This window comes from Oncorhynchus mykiss, chromosome 29 (assembly GCF_057628025.1).
Source record: "Oncorhynchus mykiss isolate SJ-2025 chromosome 29, ASM5762802v1, whole genome shotgun sequence".
Lineage (NCBI taxonomy): Eukaryota > Metazoa > Chordata > Actinopteri > Salmoniformes > Salmonidae > Oncorhynchus > Oncorhynchus mykiss.
The window spans coordinates 18,565,988-18,587,841 of NC_143050.1; the positions used below are offsets into that span (position 1 = coordinate 18,565,988).

General features: G+C 42.3%; 1 protein-coding gene across 1 annotated transcript; it reads right to left on the minus strand.

The window, feature by feature from the left end:
- Nucleotides 1-104: 104 nt before the first annotated feature.
- LOC110509974 (nuclear RNA export factor 1) lies at nt 105-20,606 on the minus strand. Its single transcript, XM_021591227.3, has 21 exons — nt 20,277-20,606; nt 13,841-14,066; nt 13,594-13,738; nt 13,411-13,494; nt 13,052-13,156; nt 12,632-12,712; nt 12,327-12,396; nt 12,123-12,211; nt 11,927-12,034; nt 11,608-11,717; nt 5,980-6,016; nt 5,760-5,831; nt 5,598-5,653; nt 4,384-4,491; nt 1,552-1,610; nt 1,274-1,389; nt 1,146-1,188; nt 955-1,027; nt 657-839; nt 455-515; nt 105-280 (listed from the first exon to the last, which is right to left on the minus strand). The coding sequence occupies exons 1-21, from the start codon at nt 20,305-20,307 to the stop codon at nt 242-244; spliced, it is 1,896 nt and encodes a 631-aa protein (XP_021446902.1). The 5' UTR covers nt 20,308-20,606; the 3' UTR covers nt 105-241.
- Nucleotides 20,607-21,854: the final 1,248 nt, after the last annotated feature.

Here is a 21,854-nt window from a genome sequence, read left to right on the forward strand (position 1 = left end):
ATCCAGCCAACATGGGCTAGCATAGCCCATGCTGTTCTGAGAGCAAAATGGGGGCTGCCACTCAATATTAGGAAGATGTTCGGTGTGATGAAATAACAAGCCTATTTGAACACGTTAAATCATGTTTAATTATACAAATAATGAAGTATATGTTATCTTGTAATCCAGGAGGATAACTGCATAAGAATCAACAGAAATAAGACCAATGACAATAATTAAAAAGCTTCACAGCCTTTCCTGTTCACTTTATGAAAGCGACATCTGGGATCTTTCCATGAGCCTGAGGAGAAACAGTAGAAGTTGTTTTTACTATCTGAAGCCTAAAAGGGTCCATAACATTCGAGGTAAAACAAAATTCTGTCAACTAAAGCAACACACATTGCTCCCTTAGATAATTTACTAGGATAAAGATTTGAATCTAGGAATGTTTAGAGTAAAATAAGGAGTTATTTACCTTGAGGTCTGTGAAGACCTGCCCTGCTCGGTTGAAATCCCACTCATTGTCCTGTAGGCACCTGATATACATTGATAAAGTAGGTTAGAACCAATATGAATGCAACATTACACCCACAAAACCCTGTACATAAAAAAACAAAGCAACGCGACAATAGGGGACAGTGTTAAAATCGAATGCAAAGTAAGTGTTTCCCACTTACTTCTGGGACCATTCAAGATTCATGCCGGACTTGAGTGAGAAGGCAGAGAGCATCTCTTGCTGGGGGGCTGAGAGGGTGGGGACAGGACTGCTGGATGGGGTGGGGGCAGGTGCCACAAAGGCCCGGCGGATCTCCTCAGTCGTAGCATTGCGCACAAACAGCTCGTCATTCACTATGCAAAGACTTTTGAAACGAGAGGAATACATGAGGTATTTTTTTCCCCATTAGTATCAACATTTTTATCGAGATCAAGACAAAGTACATATCTGGCTGAGTTTTGGCTAGCTGTAGGGCCTACCTTGTCCCTCCAGCTGGCACTGTGACAAACACCCGACAGAAAGCTCTCACAGAGTCGCGGGATTTACCTTCAACTGGCGTGACAGAAGGAGAACGCAACATACATGGTTCATGACTTTTTGGGGAATGAAAATGTGGGAAACAAAACAAACTACATACGTTAACCAAGTTAGAAAAGTTGAACAAACATACCTTCCTTGAACACTCCAGTGACCGTGAACGACAGTAATGTGTTCTACAGGAGTAGGAGAGGGACAGGAGATCAAGGATGGTCATGGGCTTTGAATGTGAATTGATGGTTATAAAAGCATTCCACTCACGGTGAAGGTGTTGACGTCCACAATTAGAGATGCAGTGTCATGCTGCGTTTTGGGCAGTTCGCTCAGGAAAGCCACCACATTCAGACGAGTGTGCTTCAGTAAGCGGAATCGTGTGGCTGAAAGAACAAAGGTTTTCAAATAATTTAGTTTGTGTATATAAGCGAACACAATCATGGTGACTTTCACTACCAACAGGTTTACTACATTTGTAAGAGATGACATCATGACAACCATCACTTCTGAAAACTGAAGTAGCGATTCAGAAGCACGAGACTCACTGGGATCCTTGAGCTTTTTCAGGTTGCGACTGTCTTTATGGTAATCGCCAAGACTGCACCTAGACACAAAGGGAGACAGTGACCAACTGACTACCTTAGAAACAGGTGACAAATCGGTGATACTGAGTGACTCAAATCAAATGTTATTTGTCACATGCGCCGAATTCAACAGGTGAAACCTTAGTGAAATGCTTACTTACCTTAACCAACAATGCAGTTAACACTTATTTAATAGTATTTACTAAAATAAACCAAAATAAATAAATAGAAAAATAAATCATTAAGGAGCAACAATAAAACAGTAGCGTGGCGAAATACAGGGCCTACCGGTACAGTCAATGTGCGGGGGGCACCGGTTTGTGAAGGTAATATCTACATGTAGGTAGAGGTCAAGTGACTGCATGGATAATAAACAGAGTAGCAGCAGTGTAAAAATGGGGGTGGGGTTGGGACAAAGAAAAATGCCTGGGTAGTCATTTGACTTGCTGTTCAGGAGTCTTATGGCTTGGGGGTAGAAGCTGTTAAGAAGCCTTTTGGACCAAGAATTGGTACCGCTTGCCGTGCGGTAGCAGAGAGAACCGTATGACTAGGGAGGCTGCAGTCTTCTGCAATTTTTTGTGGCCTTCCTCTGACACCACCTGGTATAGAGGTCCTGGATGGCAGCAAGCTTGGCCCCAGTGATGTATTGGGCCGTACACACTACCCTCTGTAGTGCCTTGCAGTCAGAGGCCGAGCAGTTGCCATACCAGGCAGTGATGCAACCAGTCAGGATGCTCTCGATGGTGCAGCTGTAGAACTTTTTGAGAATCTGAGGACCCATGCCAAATCTTTTCAGTCTCCTGAAGGGGAATAGGCGTTGTCGTGCCCTCTTTACGACTGTCTTGGTGTGTTTGGACCATGATAGTTTGTTGGTGATGTGGACACAGAGGAACTTGAAGCTATCAATCTGCTCCACTGCAGCCCCATTGATGAGAATGGGGACGTGCGCGGTTCCCCTTTTTCTGTAGTTCACAATCATCCCCTTTGTCTTGATCCCGGTGAAGGAGTTTGTTATCCTGGCACTGACCTCCCTATAGGCTGTTTCATCGTTGTCGGTGATCAGGCCTACCTTGTGTCGTCAGCAAACTTAATGGTGTTGGAGTCGTGCTTGGCCATGCAGTCATGGGTGAACAGGGAGTACAGGAGGAGACTGAGCACACACCCCTGAGGGGCCCCTGTGTTGAGGATCAGCGTGGCAGATGTGTTGTTACCTACCCTTACCACCTGGGGGCAGCCCATCAGGAAGTCCAGGATACAGTTGCAGAGGGAGTGGTTTAGTCCCATAGTTCTTAGCTAATTGATGAGCTTTGAGGGCACTATGGTGTTGAACCCTGAGCTGCAGTCAATGAGCATTCTCACATAGGTGTTCCTTTTGTTCAGGTGAGAAAGGGCAGTGTGAAGTGCAAGAGAGATTGCATAATCTGTGGATCTGTTGGGGCGGTATACAAATTGGGGTGGGTCTAGGGTTTCTGGGATAATGGTGTTTATGTGAGCCATGACCAGCCTTTCCAAGCACTTCATGGCTACATACGTGAATGCTACGGGTCGGTAGTCATTTAAGCAGGTTACCTTGGTGTTCTTGGGCACAGGGACAATGGTGGTCTTCTTGAAACATGTTGGTATTACAGACTCGGTCAGGGACAGGTTGAAAATGTCAGTGAAGACACTTGCCAGTTGGTCAGCGCCTGCTCTGAGTACACGTCCTGGTAATCCGTCTGGCCCTGCGGCCTCGTGAATGTTTAAAGGTCTTACTCACATCGGCTACGAAGAGCGTGATCACACAGTCGTCCTGAACAGCTAATGCTCTCATGCATGCTTCAGTGTTGCTTGCATCAAAGTTCTTTAGCTCACCTGGTAGGCTCGTGTCATTGGGCAGCTCATGGCTGTGCTTCCCTTGGTAGTCCGTAATAGTTTGCAAGCCCTGCCACATCCAACAAGCATCTGAGCCAGTGTAGTACAATTCAATCTTAGTTCTGTATTGATGCTTTAACCGTTTGATGGTTCGTCGGAGGGCATAGTGGGATACGAAAAAGCTACGAAAAATATAGATGGAAACACTTTCGGTAAATAGTGTGGTTTACAGCTTATCATGAGATACTTTTCATCAGGCGTGCAAAACCTTGACATTTTCTTAAAATAAGATTTTGTGCACCAGCTGTTATTTATAAATAGACACAGACTGCCACACTTGGTCTTAATGGAGGCAGCTGTTCTATCTTGCCGATGGACCGAAAACCCCGCCAGCTGTATGTTATCCATGTCGTCTTTCATGCATGACTCTGTGAAACATAAGATATTACAGTTTTTAATGTCCCGTTGGTAGGATAGTTTAGATCGGAGCTCATCCATTTTGTTACCCGATGATTGCACGTTGGCTAATAGGACTGATGGTAGAGGGGGATTACTCACTCACCCCGACCTACATCCCCGATATCTCTGTCTCTTCTTCATGTGAATGATGTGGATTTGGGCCTTGTCGGGGTGTCTTGAAGTAAACCCTTCTCGTCCAACTCGTTAAAGAAAAAAATCCTGGTCCAGTACAAGGTGAGTAATCACTGTCCTGATATCCAGATGCTCTTTTCAGTCATAAGTGACGGTGGCAGAAACATTATGTACAAAATAAGTTCAAATTAACGCAAAAACCCCCCACACAATAGCACATTGGTTAGGAGCCAGTAAAACGCTAGCCATCTCCCCCGGCGCCATCTTTAATTTTTTTTGTTGACACTTTATTTTAAACCGTTTATGCATGCGGCTGGAGACAGGGAACATTAATAACTAGCCAAGGGGTACCTGGAGGGGTTCTGCATGGTGAAGGGCATGCTCAAGGAGAAGGTTGCTCCATCGTGGTAGGCATCTAACAAAGGCTGTCTGTCTCCGGAGTCATACACACTGTAGTATCTGGGGGAAAAAGTTGTTCTTTAAAAACTTACATCATAAGAAACACACAACAACTTACATTTCCAATCAGTACAGATATTGATCTGCTTTGATAGATACTGTGTCTTATTTTTAAAAAAAGAAGAAGTTTTTTAAAATCATGCTGCATTTTTGTTTTAAACAAAAACAAAGGTGTGTTGTAGTGCATCAGAGCATTTTGGGTTCCGGCTTAGTTGAGATTTGCAAAGGATACATGCGGTAAAGAGGTTAATGGAACGCCGGATTGGCTCACATTTAACAAATCTGATCTAACAAAGTGGATATTTGTCAAATCTGTCATGATTGATGTATTGTAACAGGCCCACAATGTGGTTACTACAGTCTGATTTGGATATATTTGGCTGTTTTCACTGCATAACATTTAGAAGTTGTCCCTTTTCAGGGTTTAGAAATTACTGCTAAAATGTTAACTTCCATTTGTATAAGCTGGTAGCATAGCTAGTGTAAGAATATTTTGAAGATAAATACACAACGCAGAGGACGATAGGTCAATAGAGGACTAAAAGTCAATATAGTACTAACGATCAATGGAAATAACGTTTTTTTCTGTAATAGGGGATTAATGATCAATGGGTTAGAGACATGGGAGGGATTTCAGTCCGGGACTCATAGCTACATGCAAGTTCTCATTGGTCCAACTTGTTTATACATTGAGCCTGAAATAGGATGCTTTGGGGTCTGTGCTATTGAATAGTAACATCAACTGCTAACACTAGCATACATAAATCAGTGGTGATGTTCAAAGTAGTCTTTAACTGTAATGCAGTTGATTGGTGACGATGACATGAACATGTATAGGGGTTGGCATCCATACAAGCATTATACGATGATTTCTATATCAACATTGTGTGAAATACACATAAACAATAGCCTAAATGTAGGATAATTTTGCTGGGGGGCAATGAGGTCATTCGTAATCTTTACACCAAGAGTCTCCTTGGCATTTCCATTGTTTTGGTTGAGTTCCATTGACCTCTTTACCGCATCTATAACAGTGTGTAGTGTTTGTATGTATTTGTTCAGTAATGTGTATGCATTTGTGTCCGTGGATTCAACATAAAACTCACTGTTGTAGGAAGCCAACGATGGGAGTCTTGATCTCTTCAGAGCAGAAGTAGCTGGGCTGTGACAGCAGTCGAAGGGTGAGAATTTAAAAGAAAACACTCCTGTTTTGACACACGGTTACATGCAAAGCCCCTAAATGAGAACCAATGGTGTGCATGTATTACCTTGCAAGGTGGAAGGGCGGCAGGAGTCACCTCCACATCAAAGACTATGGGCGGGGGGAGATCCTGACCGTCCTAGTGAGAGTTAGAGAGGTCAGGAAGAGAAGACAAAGATTACCAATTGAAGAGATGTAAATTCTTCACAAATACAATAATAATAATATCCAAAACGAGTTGAATAAACAATTGTTGAAATCCTAAAAGCGTTTGATTGAATCCTTACCAGTTTGAGAAGCCTGGGGAACCTCTCTCTCACCTCGCTGTCCGACATTCACAAAAACACAGAAGATAAGAGACAGAAGTTAGTGCTGATTATAAATAGACAGAGTCATCCCCCTAAACACTATTTCAACCACAAACACATATACAGTGGCGAGAACAAGTATTTGATAACCTGCAAAATTGGCAGTGTTTCCTACTTACAAAGCATATAGAGGTCTGTAATTTTTATCATAGGTACACTTCAACTGTGAGAGACGGAATCTAAAACAAAACCCAGAAAATCACATTGTATGATTTTTAAGTAATTAATTTGCATTTTATCACATGACATAAGTATTTGATACATCAGAAAAGCAGAACTTAATATTTGGTACAGAAACATTTGTTTGCAATTAGAGATCATACGTTTCCTGTAGTTCTTGACCAGGTTTGCACACACTGCAGCAGGGATTTTGGCCCACTCCTCCATACAGACCTTCTACAGATCCTTCAGGTTTCGGGGCTGTCGCTGGGCAATACGGACTTTCAGCTCCCTCCAAAGATTTTCGATTGGGTTCAGGTCTGGAGACTGGCTAGGCCACTCCAGGACCTTGAGATGCTTCTTACGGAGCCACTCCTTAGTTTCCCTGGCTGTGTGTTTCGGGTCGTTGTCATGCTGGAAGACCCAGCCATGACCCATCTTCAATGCTCTTACTGAGGGAAGGAGGTTGTTGGCCAAGATCTCGCGATACATGGCCCCATCCATCCTCCCCTCAATACGGTGCAGTCGTCCTGTCCCCTTTGCAGAAAAGCATCCCCAAAGAATGATGTTTCCACCTCCATGCTTCACGGTTGGGATGGTGTTCTTGGGGTTGTACTCATGCTCATCTTCTTCCTCCTAACACGGCGAGTGGAGTTTAGACCAACAAGCTCTATTTTTGTCTCATCAGACCACATGACCTTCTCCCATTTCTCCACTGGATCATCCAGATGGTCATTGGCAAACTTCAGACGGGCCTGGACATGCGCTGGCTTGAGCAGGGGGACCTTGCGTGTGCTGCAGGATTTTAATCCATGACGGCGTAGTGTATTACCAATGGTTTTCTTTGAGACTGTGGTCCCAGCTCTCTTCAGGTCATTGACCAGGTCCTGCCGTGTAGTTCTGGGCTGATCCCTCACCTTCCTCATGATCACTGATGCCCCACGAGGTGAGATCTTGCATGGAGTCCCAGAGCGAGGGTGATTGACCGCCATCTTGAACTTCTTCCATTTTCTAATAATTGCACCAACAGTTGTTGCCTTCTCACCAAGCTGCTTGCCTATTGTCCTGTAGCCCATCCCAGCCTTGTGCAGGTCTACAATTTTATCCCTGATGTCCTTACACAGCTCCCTAGTCTTGGCCATTGTGGAGAGGTTGGAGTCTGTTTGATTGAGTGTGTGGACAGGTGTATTTTATACAGGTTCAGAGTTCAAACAGGTGCAGTTAATACAGGTAATGAGTGGAGAACAGGATAGCTTCTTAAAGAAAAACTAACAGGTCTGTGAGAGACGGAATTCTTACTGGTTGGTAGGTGATCAAATACTTATGTCATGCAATAAAATGCAAATTAATTACTTAAAAATCATACAATGTGATTTTCTGGATTTTTGTTTTAGATTCCATCTCTCACAGTTGAAGTGTACTTATGATAAAAATCACAGACCTCTACATGCTTTGTAAGTAGGAAAACCTGCAAAAATCGGCAGTGTATCAAATACTTGTTCTCTCCACTGGGCGGCAGGGTAGCCTAGTGGTTAGAGCGTTGGACTAGTAACTGGAAGGTTGCAAGTTCAAATCCCCGAGCTGACAAGGTACAAATCTGTCGTTCTGCCCCTGAACAGGCAGTTAACCCACTGTTCCTAGGCCGTCATTGAAAATAAGAATTTGTTCTTAACTGACTTGCCTAGTTAAATAAAGGTAAAAATATATATTTTTAAAAGTATATGCTCATGCACTCACAGCCTCACCCATGGATAAGGATCTCTCATAGCCACCCAAATGTTTATATAATCCCTGTCCATACAGTTAACTGAAATGAGGGGCGGAACTAGGCAGTAAACACCAACATGGACTTGATTCGTCATTATAACCGCATATATTGGTTTGAACTGATTGTTCAGAATAGAACACACCCATTCCTGAACATGACATTGTCAGCTCTGCATATCAGTGGAGAGGTTCTCAATGTTACAACGACACATCCTCTTGAACTAATATGAACGGTACAATACAGATAAACCAATACCAAATCAATCTATGACGACAGCCCCTTTATTTATGTATTTTTTTGTGTACTTTTTACCCCAATTTCGTGATATCCAATTGGTAGTTACAGTCTTGTCCCATCACTTCAACTCCCATGCGGACTCGGGAGAGGCGAAGGTCGAGAGCCATGAGTCCTCCGAAACACAACCCTGCCAAGCCACACTGCTTCTTGACACACTGCTCGCTTAACCCGGAAGCCAGCCGCACCAATGTGTTGGAGGAAACACTGTACACCTGGCGACCGTGTCAGCATGCATGCGCCCAGAAGCCACAAGGAGTCGCTAGAGCGCGATGGGACAAGGACATCCCAGCCGGCCAAACCCTCCCCTAACCCGGACGATGCTTGGCCAATTGTGTCGCCTCATGGGTCTCCCGGTCGCGGCCGGCAGCGACACAGCCCGGGATCGAACCTGGATCTGTAGTGACGCATCTAGCACTGATCAGTGCCTTAAACCGCTGTGCCACTCGGTGGGCCTCGGCCCCCTTTCCTGTGGCAATGTACTCACCCCTTTGTGATGATACTCACCGTCCCCCCCTACACGCCGAAACACACGTTGTCTTGGAAGGGGTGTGAACGTTGGTTGTGAGCGCCCCATACCAACAAGAGACAAATCAGTGCTTTTCACACGTATAGGGGAGTGGCCTGGTGATTGGGAGGGGCCCGTGGTGTGACCAATGTACTTGGTAGAGACCACAAGAGTGAGATTATGGTCAAACCACTCAAATGTTGCATGTTTGAGGTGTCTGACACACACATGTCACAGGACCAAGAGACAGTGAAATGGAATCTAAAGACTGTAGAGGAGGTGATGGAGACTGTTGGAGATGAAAGATTGACATGAATCATGGGTATACACGAGGGGGTTAATCCATTACATTAAGGATAGTTAAAGTTACACCATGTCGTTTCAGGTAGAAAGGGAAGAGGGAAAACTTATGGTAACATAGAAAAGACAGGCATGCTCGATCAAACCAAAACAGCAAAGAGGAGTTCACAAAAAGCTTTGATAGAAGATGCAATTCCACTAGGGTGATTGAGTGGTATGTTAGCCAGCCTTAAGGAATAGAAAATGTGTTATTTGAGGAGACCATGCAAAGCATCCCCTTCAGATGAAGAAAAGACAAATAGAAAAGAAAAGAAACAGAAAGAGCTGGGCCCTGAGCGCCACTACAGATCACTACAGGAGGAACCTCTGTTGCTAGCATTGATTAATGCAAGAATGATACTGCATATATCTTACACAACATTTTTGGTGCCACAAATAAATACAATTTTGGACCCCACTTCAACTTTAACATTTTGGGGGTGGTTAAACAAATAGGGCATCCAAGCCCTATTAAACAAACATTTTTCTTTTTAGGGAAACATGTTGAGAGGGATATCTGAGGAAGGACCAAACGAGTCATAAACTTTATCAGTGACCATTCTGAGGTGACTGCATGTGTTTATGACCACAGAATAAACATTAAGTGTTGTATCCTTAACCGGAAATCAACTTAATATTAGAAATCCCACTAATTGAGGGTCTCTTGATACATCTTTGTGTCCCTCGTTCTCAAAGCCTCTCCTTCACTCCAGCTGTTACATTCTGAGATGTGTCTACCAACTTGTGGCACAAACAAGCCTTGAAGGCATGTTAGATTTAAGGGAATTATGAGAAAGCTTGTATTTGGGGACTCTGCATGGCTTTTTGGAAACCTCTCTCCCGCACCAACCCCAGGCCTGTAGCGCAAATCTTTGTTCTTTACTTCAATGTCTTCTTCGTTCAGCATATACTGTACGTATCAAAGTGCATACGTACGTAGGTATGATGTGGCCAGATGCACGACTGTGCCTGTCTTAGGTTGTCCCGGTATCAAAGGTGGGATCTTACCCGTCATTGGCTAACCAGCCCTCTTCACTGGCCACATTTCATGACCCATATAGGGGAGGATGAGAGGATGTACCAACACCATGTTCCCATATGAATCTTAAATATATAAACACACACACTATATGCCATTTGGTAGATGCTTTGATCCAAAGCGACTTACAGGCTTGCATTCATACATTTTACGTATGGGTGGTCCCGGGAATCAAACTCACTACCCTGGAGTTACAAGCGTCATGCTCTATCACCTGAGCTACAAAAGGATTCCTTTCCAAAATGCCATTTTAGTGATCCAAGTTCTTCCCAAAGTATGAGTCTCATTCACAATGCTGTGGTCAGTATTATCCATGCCAAGTTATGTATGCTAGAGGTAGTGGCTCTTGAAATTTAAATTGTCAGGATTTTGTTAAAAACATTAATACAGGGGTGCCTGTAGGGGGCACAGGTCCATCTTCACGGTAGAAAACAAATGGAGGAAAGATCAGCTGCTGAGTTTCAGAGAGGGAAAGCGTGAGATCAGTTGAGACAGACAACAAAAAGAGAGTACCCAGACAGACAGTTAAACCTGCATCTAGAAGGGGGCAGGGGTGTAGAAATAATTGAAATGATAGCCATTTTCCTCAACTAAAACCATCAAATCAAAATGTATTTGTCACATACACATGGTTAGCAGATGTTAATGCGAGTGTAGTGAAATGCTTGTGCATGCGTTTGTTGGCTGGTTAATATTGAGCTATATAGTATGAAGAGGTTCATGGTTTGATCATGTCAACATGGCATGCACCTAAAATAAAAAGAATCATAAACGTGGCTTTACATTTGAACTGAGGTGCAGCCCCACAAGCATCGAGTAGGCTATTTGTGCGATTTCAACACTTGCCCAAGAACAGATAATGTCAAGTCTTAACAACTTAATCACCACCTATGTTATTGTAGTAATGTGAGAGGGCTCAGTGAGACTCTCTGATAGCATGGTGATCAACTAGTCACTCCGGTTCCTTCGAAGTTGAGCGTTGTGCTGCTATTCAGTAGTACCAGACCAAACATGTCCTTCCTGGCTCATATAATCCATAAACAACATGTGATATCCCACAGAGTAGGGCTTTCCTGAATACAGTCAAGTTACCCCCTGAAATACAGGGAATAGAATGAACTATCCCCCCTCCCAGCCATCTCACAATACACTGTCAACAGCCTACCATTACCCACCCAGCCAACGATCTCACAACACACTGTCAACAGCCTACCATTACCCACCCAGTCATCCTGAGCACATCACACCGTCAACAGCCTACCATTACCCACCCAGTCATCCTGAGCACATCACACCGTCAACAGCCTACCATTACCCACCCAGCCATCCTGAGCACATCACACCGTCAACAGCCTACCATTACCCACCCAGCCATCCTGAGCACATCACACCGTCAACAGCCTACCATTACCCACCCAGCAGTCCTGAGCACAGACTGACCTGATGTATGAAGCCTGGTCCTTGAAATAGTCACAAAGGGGGTTCCTCTCCAGCCATAACTCCACCAGCTTAAGACCCTTGATCCTGTCCAGCTCGCGCTCTGTCTTTAACTGGAATGATGGCAGGAAAAGAACATCCAATAAAACACCCAGGTGTTACTCACAAGAACAGACACCGAGAGAAAACTCCTAGTCCCAGTCAATTGACTAAATGAATTATGTGGATAACTGAAAAGTAAGAGGAGACTTTGTGCAGTCCCAGTAAAGGTCAGTGCTGGGGTTAGGTCCCGTTGAGCCACAACCAGACCCAGTCTCCTCACCTCGTTATGAGAAAGGTTGAGTGTCTTCAGGTTGGGAACCTTGTTGACCAGCTCTGACAGGTCATCCAGCCTAAATAGCTTGTTGTTGCTAAGGTTCAGACAAACAAGCTGTGGAAGGAAAGGAGAAGGGATAAGTGGAGAGGAAGGCATCCATATTCTTTCATTATTCAGCTACAAGGACTGACCACATCCATACCTCTGGAATATTCTCCTCAATTATCTTAATAACAGCACGCATGGAGTTCTTTCTGTTCAAAGTCACATCAATGTTCTGGGACACCAGGTCTGTGGAAATCAGGGAAGTATAGGAGTGTTGGATGGCACTACCAGAATACAGGTCGTATAACGCAAATACAACATTGAAAAACGTTTGATGTGACTAATTGCTCTTGCCGTGTACCTGGGTCTATCCGGATGTTGTTCAAGTCCAGCGCTTGTTGAGAGCCATCAAAACGTTTAGCCATGCATTGCTAATGATGGAAAGACAGTTTTACGCATTCAGCCCTTACACCTCTCTATACATGAAACTAAATAATGAATGTTGCACTATTATCATTAGCGGGTACTTGAAAGAATAGGAGGCATTACTACGTAGAGTTGAAGGAAAGAAAAAAGTAATAACCTTGCTGATGGCTCTAATATCAATACAATAATGTTATTTAAACAATCACTCCTCCTATTCAAGAGCTGGTCTCCTCATCTTACCTTCAGGTGCTCCAGATCAGCTGGCTTTAGTTCAGACTGAAGAAAGGAGGGTGGAGGACAGGGATTCATCAGTACAGTCACCTGGACAAGATGGAGGATGGAGGAGTGAATGACATGTTTTTTAATGACTATCCCCAGGGGGAAATGGTTATGTCCTAGAATTTCTATTGAAAGCCCTTTACGAGGCCCTAATCATTAACCACAGCCTTACCGTGACCCCTTCTCAAGGTCCTATTTATTGATGGTCCTATCCTTACTGATTGCCATCAAACTTAACTGACGCCAACCTTGTTGCTTAAAACTTCTGCTGGCGTTATTAATGTGTTCATGTCTGGTGTCCAGTCTGCCAGAAATATCCCGCCTAACACCATTTGATAAAACCACCAGAGGTCGGTTTTGTGGAGAAAAAAAAAATAGTACCTTGTAGCCCTCTTTGTCTGTGATCTTCCGTGATACCTTAAACAAGGCATTCGCAGTCGTGGAATCATCAATAAAGAACTCTGCTCGGTTTCCCTCTACGTGGTACTTTAGAAAACAGAGGTGAAAAAAGAGAATGCCAATAAAATGAAGCTATTTCAGGGGAATGAAACTAAGCCCAGTGTTTCCCCTATAATTTATTTCAGCAGTGGTGGCAGAGGTAAATAAAACATTTATTTTGTATATATTTTTTTAGTTGCAGTGGAGTCACAGCTGCTAAATGTATAAAGGGGAAACACTGCTCAGTCTATTTCTGGATTAGATTGACTAACAAAAAGAGCCCCTAGACAGCAGTCACTTACATGTACTGGGGTGAAGGGCATGGAGCAGATATTCTGCAGTGCTGTTATCAGCCAGTCTTTGTCGTATTTCTTTCCATAGGGGACCTGCAAGAGACACAATTTAGCATTGACTAAGTACAATCCAATCAATGACAGTTTAGTGAATCTGTAAAGCTACCCTATTATTTTACAATGTGGACTCACAGACATCTTGAACCAGTTCTTGCGGCCACCTCCACCTCCATCCCCTCCTTTGTTATTCCCACGACCCCTGTGACCTCCACCACCACCTCTGCGGCCCCGGTCAAATCGGTCGTCCCCACGCCGATTTGGTCTTCCATAAGGGTTACTAGCAGGGGAAAAAACACGAGGGTGGATAAAGGATAACTTCTAAGATCAAACCTAAAAACATGTTCAGTGAAATAGTCTGTCTTCAGCCTGACAAACTCACAATCTGTGTTGGGAGGATCCATCTTGGGAGTTGCTGTCCGCCATTGCCACATCTCCATCCTCATCGTCGAATCGCGCTCTGGGTCCCGGGCCGCCGCCGCCTCTTTGGCTACCACGATGTCTTGGTCTTGGCCCTACTGGCCCCTGGTCACTATACATAGGGGCCCTGAAAGGCCCTCTGCCTTTACGGTTGCGAACCTTTTGTCCTCCAACTCGGTCATCGTGATCTGATGGACAAAGAGTCACTATAGTAAGCTATAGTAAAATAACATCAAATGCATTTAAAAATGTAAGCTGTGAATTCCTGAAATATATTATCTTGTTGTAGTTCACCAAGTTATGTTGCTACTGTGTGACTGACATGCAGGCACACACACACGATTGATAGCATGAGAAACCCATATTTTCAATTGGCATTAGATGGTAATTAATGTCCATGAAATAAGCCATCATGTGCATATATCAGCAAATTAATTCCTTCATTTTACCTAAAGTATGATCACTTATCTGAGAAGCTACAAAAAATATCTGAAAATCTGTTCGAGGGTCTCCTCCACACCAAAGTTTTTTGTTGCTTTGAAAATTGACCACCAGTGGGAATTTACAAAAAACTATCAATAACATAAAACAATAACATAAAACATTGATTAGCTTAGAATAAAAACATATGGCCATAACAACCAGATTAATTGGTTAAAACATTAAACAGTAGAACATAAAGTTTTTTATTGTAATTCAAAGATGGAAGGGGGCGTAATGGGTATGTGGGCTTAAAGGGTACACTACCCTAATCTGCACAGCCGGTAATACACGTCACCTAGCAACCGTTTTTTATACATAAAATAATTCCCTTGCGCAACAAGAAGTTGCCCCCATTCCTCCTTCTAATTGGGTAAGTATTGCAACATTTTGGTTGTCTGAGCGAGGGAAATGCTGTAAATTAAGAGGACTATGTATTTAGAAAGATGAGATGTTGAGGATTATAATAAATACTGCTTTGATCTCATACAAGCAAGCCAAACACCTGCGAGTCCAAATGTGCACTTCACATTTCCATATCATAAATAGTGACAACATTTATAATTACTATGTTTGATGTACAGTTACAAGATGACATGGTGTCATACCCTGGGTTGATCTGAACAAAATGAGCCTGTGTGTTTGTCTATTGTGAAGACAATTTGCCATGGCACACGCAACTGAATGCACTCAAGACCACTTTCTATGTGCACCAAAATCATGATCCGTTTCCCTGAATTGTATTGTGAAAACCTAACACTGTAATATAGTATTTTATAACTTACAGTTGAAGTCGGAAGTTTACATAAACTTAGGTTGGAGTCATTAAAACTTGTTTTTCAACCACTCCACAAATTTCTTGTTAACAAACTATAGTTTTGGCAAGTCGGTTAGGACTAGAGGTCGACCGATTATGATTTTTCAACGCCGATACCGATTATTGGAGGACCAAAAAAAGCCGATACCGATTAAATCGTACAATTTATTTATTTATTTGTAATATTTATTTGTTATTTGTAATGACAATTACAACAATACTGAATTAACACTTATTTTAACATAATATAATAATACATCAATAAAATCAATTTAGCCTCAAATAAATAATGAATCATGTTCAATTTGGTTTAAATAATGCAAAACAAAGTGTCGGAGAAGAAAGTAAAATGTGCCATGTAAAAAAACTAACGTTTCAGTTCCTTGCTCAGAACATGAGAACATATGAAAGCTGGTGGTTCCTTTTAACATGAGTCTTCAATATTCCCAGGTAAGAAGTTTTAGGTTGTAGTTATTATAGGACTATTTCTCTCTATACCATTTGTATTTCATATACCTTTGACTATTGGATGTTCTTATAGGCACTATAGTACTGCCAGTGTAACAGTATAGCTTCCGTCCTTTTCCTCGCCCCTACCTGTGCTCGAACCAGGGACACATCGACAACAGCCACCCTCGAAGCACCGTTACCCATAGCTCCACAAAAGCAGAGCAAGGGGAACTACTTCAAGGTCTCAGAGCGAGTGACGTCACCGATTGAAACGTTATTAGCGCGCACCCCGCTAACTAGCTAGCCATTTCACATCAGTTACACCAGCCTAATCTCGGGTGTTGATAGGCTTGAAGTCATAAACAGCTCAATGTTTGAAGCACAGCGAAGAGCTGCTGGCAAATGCACAAAAGTGCTATTTGAATGAATGCTTAGGAGCCTGCTGCTGCATACCACCGCACAGTCTGACTGCTCTATTAAATATCAAATCAGACTTAATTATAACATAATAACACAAAGAAATACGAGCCTTAGGTGATTAATATGGTCAAATCCAGAAACTATAATTTCAAAAACAAAATGTTGATACTTTCAGTGAAATACGGAACCGTTCTGTATTTTATCTAACTGGTGGCATCCCTAAGTCTAAATATTGCTGTTACATTGCACAACCGTCAATGTTATGTCATAATTATGTACAATTCTGGCAAATTAATTACGGTCTTTGTTCGGAAGAAATGGTCTTCACATAGTTCGCAACGAGCCAGGCAGCCCAAACTGCCTCATATACCCTGACTTTGCTTGCACGGAACGCTAGAGAAGTGACACAGTTTCCCTAGTTAAAAGAAATTAATGTCAGCAGGCAAAATTAACTAAATATGCAGGTTTAAAAATACATACTTGTGTATTGATTTTAAAGAAAGGCGATGTTTATGGTTTTTTTTTTTATTTTATTTTACCTTTATTTAACCAGGCAAGTCAGTTAAGAACAAATTCTTATTTTCAATGACGGCCTGGGAACAGTGGGTTAACTGCCTGTTCAGGGGCAGAACGACAGATTTGTACCTTGTCAGCTCGGGGGTTTGAACTCGCAACCTTCCGGTTACTGGTCCAACGCTCTAACCACTAGGCTACCCTGCCGCCCCATGGTTAGGTACACATTGGTGCAACGACAGTGCTTTTTCGCAAATGCGCTTGTTAAATCATCAAGTAGGCTGTGATTTGATGAGAAATTAACTGGCACCGTACCAATTATATGCAACGCAGGACAAGCTAGATAAACTAGTAATATCATCCACCATGTGTAGTTAACTAGTGATTATGTAAGATTAATTGTTTTTTATAAGATAAGTTTAATGGTAGCTAGCAACTTATTTTGGCTTATTGCTGCACTCGCGTAACAGGTAGTCAGCTTGCCACGCAGGCTCCTCGTGCGATGTAATCGGCCACAATCGGTGTCCAAAAATGCAGATTACCAATTGTTATGAAAACTTGAAATCGGCCCTAATTAATCGGCCATTCGGATTAATCGGTCGACCTCTAGTTAGGACATCTACATGACAATTAATTTTTCCAACTGTTTACAGACAGATATCACTTATAATTCACTGTATCACAATTCAAGTGGGTCAGAAGTTTACATATACTAAGTTGACTGTGCCTTTAAAACAGCTTGGAAAATTTCAGAAAATTATGTCATGGCTTTAGAAGCTTCCGATAGGCTAATTGACATCATTTGAGTCAATTGGAGGTGTACCTGTGGATGTAGTTCAAGGCCTACCTTCAAACTCAGTGCTTGACATGGGAAAATCAAAAGAAATCAGCCAAGACTTCAGAAAAACAATTGTAGACCTCCACAAGTCTGGTTCATCATTGGGATCAATTTCCAAACGCCTGAAGGTACCACGTTCATCTGTACAAACAATAGTACGCAAGTATAAACACCATGGGATCACGCAGCCGTCATACCGCTCAGGAAGGAGACGCGTTCTGTCTCCTAGAGATGAATGTACTTTTGTGTGAAAAGTGCAAATCAATCTCAGAACAACAGCAAAAGGGTCTTGTGAAGATACTTGAGGAAACACATATAAAAGTATCTATATCCACAGTAAAACGAGTCCTATATCGACATAACCTGAAAGGCCACTCAGCAAGGAAGAAGCCACTGCTCCAAAACCACCATAAAAAAGCCAGACTACGGTTTGCAACTGCACGTGGGGACAAATATCATACTTTTTGGAGAAATGTCCTCTGGTCTGATGAAACAAAAATATAACGGTTTGGCTATAATGATCATCGTTATGTTTGGAGTAAAAATGGGGAGGCTTGCAAGCCGAAGAACACCATTCCAACCGTGAAGCACGGGGGTGGCAGCATCATGCAGGAGGGACTGGTGCACTACACAAAATAAATGGCTCATGAGGAAGCAAAATTATGTGGATTTATTGACGCAACGTCTCAAGACATCAGTCAGGAAGTTAAAGCTTGGTCGCAAATGGGTCTTCCAAATGGACAATGACCCCAAGCATACTTCCAAAGTTGTGGCAAAATGGCTTAAGGACAACAAAGTCAAGGTATTGGAGTGGCCATCACAAAGCCCTGACCTCAATCCTGTAGAAAATTTGTGGGCATAACTGAAAAAGTGTGTGCGAGCAAGGACGCCAAGAAACATGACTCAGTAACACCAGCTCTGTCAGGAGGAATGGGCCAAAATTCACCCAACTTACTGTGGGAAGCTTGTGGAAAGCTACCCGAAATGTTTGACCCAAGTTCAACAATTTAAAGCCAATGCTACAAAATACTAATTTAGTGTATGTACACTTCTGACCCACTGGGAATGTGATGAAAGAAATAAGCTCAAATAAATCACTCTTTACTATTATTCTGACATTTCACATTCTTAAAATAAAGTTGTGATCCTAACTGACCTAAGACAGGGAATTTTAACTAGGATTAAATGTCAGGAATTGTGAAAAACTGACTTTAAATGTATTTGGCTAAGGTGTATGTAAACTTCCGACTTCAACTGTAGCTAATCATGGTGCCAATAGAACAAGCTTTCAAATGAAGAAGCTTTCATAACACCGAGATTGCGATTTATAACAGACCGTTTTTGGATTGCGCAAACAGTAATTGTGGGGGGGGGGGGGGGGGGGGGGGGAGTACATACTTGAAGACATGAGCCAGTTAGTGCTCTCACTCAAACCCTTGTCACTTTGTTGTCTTTTGTTGCAACTACCCCACATTTTCCAGGAATATTCTAATGTTACTGAATGTATCCAGAATATTTTCAGATTTATCGATCAACAAATGTGGCAAAAAGTACAGTAACTGTGAAACACAAATGCAACAGTGTAATGTCTGGATTCAGTCATGTCAGGTGAACTGTTGTGTCCTCCCTCACCTTTAGTCTAATAATTTTCTAATAATCTCCAAACGGTTCCCTTTCAATTGCTACCATGGTCATTCATTTCATATTTCTTCTGTAAGAAACATTTCAATTTAGCCTTATCCATATATGCCAATTCCCATGTGCGTAAAGGGTTAATAAAACACAATTTTCCACCACCACTTTCAGACAATTCCTGGATGTTGCGCACTGCGTTAAGCCAATCAGGTTGCAGCAGTCTGTTATTTACCCCTGGCTGAACATAGTATGCAATATCAGGAAGTACTATATCATTAGTCCCTCTTTCATGGTGGTGGGAAAATTGTGTTTTATTAAAGGGGCAATCTGCAGTTGTTTCTGAATTAATTAAATGTACCCATTAAATCTTGAAAAATATGACATACATGCCCCATTGGCCTAGTGGTTAGAGCGTTGGACTAGTAACCAAAAGGTTTTAAGATCGAATCCCCGAGCTGACGAGGTATAAATCTGTCGTTCTGCCCCTACAAGGCAGTTAACCCACCGTTCCTAGGCCGTCAATGAAAATAAGAATCTGTTCTTCACCGACTTGTCTAGTTAAATAAAAGGGTAAATAAATTTTTAAAACTGTCGTACCCCATCACAATAGAACATAAGCTTTTTTCACTCCAATGTAAACAAACACTATATAGCCTCAAAACGTGGTTAAAACCATCAACTTGACGCTTGATCATTCCTTGTCTATGAATTTAAGAGTAGTTACATTTCTCCAGCCCTATCCCTCAGGTGTTTATTAATTTATTTATGGGCCTTCGTGGTGTGGAATCGCCCAATTCTCGCTGTACTACGCAGACACGTTTTCGGCCAAATTTCAATGTTGTGATGTAGCTAGAGCGCTAGTTGTGAAATTACTCAACATTGATGTTGGCTACAGTAACTAGTTACCTACGTCTATAACACAGGTGATGTTAGCCAACTAGGTGTGTTGTCATATAAAAATGTATCTGCACACGCACCATGGTCCTGAGTAAAACAATGCGCTAACGTTACATATAAAGGTTCTAGCTAACTAGCTTCTAAAGTTTAACCACAGCTAGCTAATTACTTTATATTGCTAGCTACCTACCAAGCTAAATCATTTATAGGTAGTGTCAACTCCTAGTTATCCAATTCAGAACACATGTCGTATTACGAAAGAAAAATAGCTGGCAAAGAATAAAATTGTTGTTTACAGGTAGCTAGTTAGCTACGTTCGTTAACGATAGCTAGCTAACATCAACGTACCGTTATAACGTGAATCGTCGGCTGTTGACATAGTCAGGAACCGAACACCCACGTAACTCCAATAATAGTGGGTATTGTTAGTTCTATATGTACAGCAAATGTGCGTTTATCGTCCGTGAATAGTTAGCAAAGACATTCGCTTTGTTCGTAACATGCAATGTAGCTTTACGGCCCCGCCGTCTGAGCATGTGCAATGGTTTCGAACTCGCTTTGCTCACGACCCTCTGGTAATGACCTCATGGACACTTATTTCTCAAACGTGAAAAAACAGTTCTCACACATTATGATATATTTCTTAAATGTACGTATTATTTGTTTGTGTGTGGTCCTCTGATGTTGGATCTCAACATCTCAAAAAAAAGTGTTTTGTTCCATAGTAGGCCAACAAATCAACGTGTAATAAAGCGTCCCAGAGTATGACTCTGACCTAGGATCAGTTTGGCATTTTAGATGATAGTGAATTGACAATGGGTACCTGGTCCTAGATCAGCACCCCTACTCTGAGACGCTTTATAAGTGCGGACCCTGGTCCCAGATCTGTTTGTGCTCTTGACAACTCCATCGTTCATCGTAAAGCCAACATTTTTTTGAAAAGAGTAGTCAACAGTTTACATTATGACCAATCGATAAGTTACATCAAATCAAATGTTATTGGTCACATACACATGGTTAGCAATGTTAATGTGAGTGTAGCGAAATGCTTGTGCTTCTAGTTCGGACAGTGCAGTAATATCTAACAAGTAATCTAACAATTCCACAACAACTACCTAATACACACAAATCTAAATAAGAATATATACATATAAATATATGGATGAGCAATGACCGAGTGGCATAGGGAAGATGCAATAGATGGTATAAAATACAGTATATACATACAAGATGAGTAATGCAAGATATGTAAACATTATTAAAATGGAATTATTTAAAGTTACTAGTGATCCATTTATTAAAGTGGCCAATGATTTGAGTCTGTATGTAGGCAGCAGCCTCTCTGAGTTAGTGATGGCTGTATAACAGTCTGATGGCCTTGAGATAGAAGCTGTTTTTCAGTCTTTCGGGTTCCAGCTTTGATGCACCTGTACTGACCTCACCTTCTGGATGGTAGAGGGGGGAACAGGCAGTGGCTCAGGTGGCTGTTGTCCTTGATGATCTCTTTGGCCTTCCTATGACATTGGGTGCTGTAGGTGTCCTGGAGGGCAGGTAGTTTGCCCCTGGTGATGTGTTGTGCAGACCGCACCACCCTCTGGAGAGCCTTGTGGTTGAGGGCGGTGATACAGCCCGACAGGATGCTCTCAATTGTGCATCTGTAAAAGTTTGTGAGGGTTTTAGGTGACAAGCCAAATTTATTCAGCCTCCTGAGGTTGAAGAGGCGCTGTTGCGCTTGGTGGACCATTTCAGTTTGTCCATGATGTGTATGCCGAGAAACAAAACTTTCCACATGAAATATAGTTAACAAAAATATAAACGCAACATGCAACAATTTCAAACATTTTACTGAGTTACAGTTCATATGAGGATATCAGTCAATTGAAATAAATTCATTAGGCCCACATGACGGAATAGATATGCATCTGT

Bases quoted from the DNA above. Each gene is read 5' to 3' on its own strand.
- LOC110509974 (XM_021591227.3), bottom strand. From the start codon at position 20,307: ATGTCAACAGCCGACGATTCACGTTATAACG. The intron at 12,397-12,631 runs GTAAGATGAGGA...TTCCATCATTAG, and splicing joins CTGATCTGGAGCACCTGAAG to CAATGCATGGCTAAACGTTT. The intron at 5,832-5,979 runs GTAAGGATTCAA...AACTCTCACTAG, and splicing joins TCCCCAGGCTTCTCAAACTG to GACGGTCAGGATCTCCCCCC.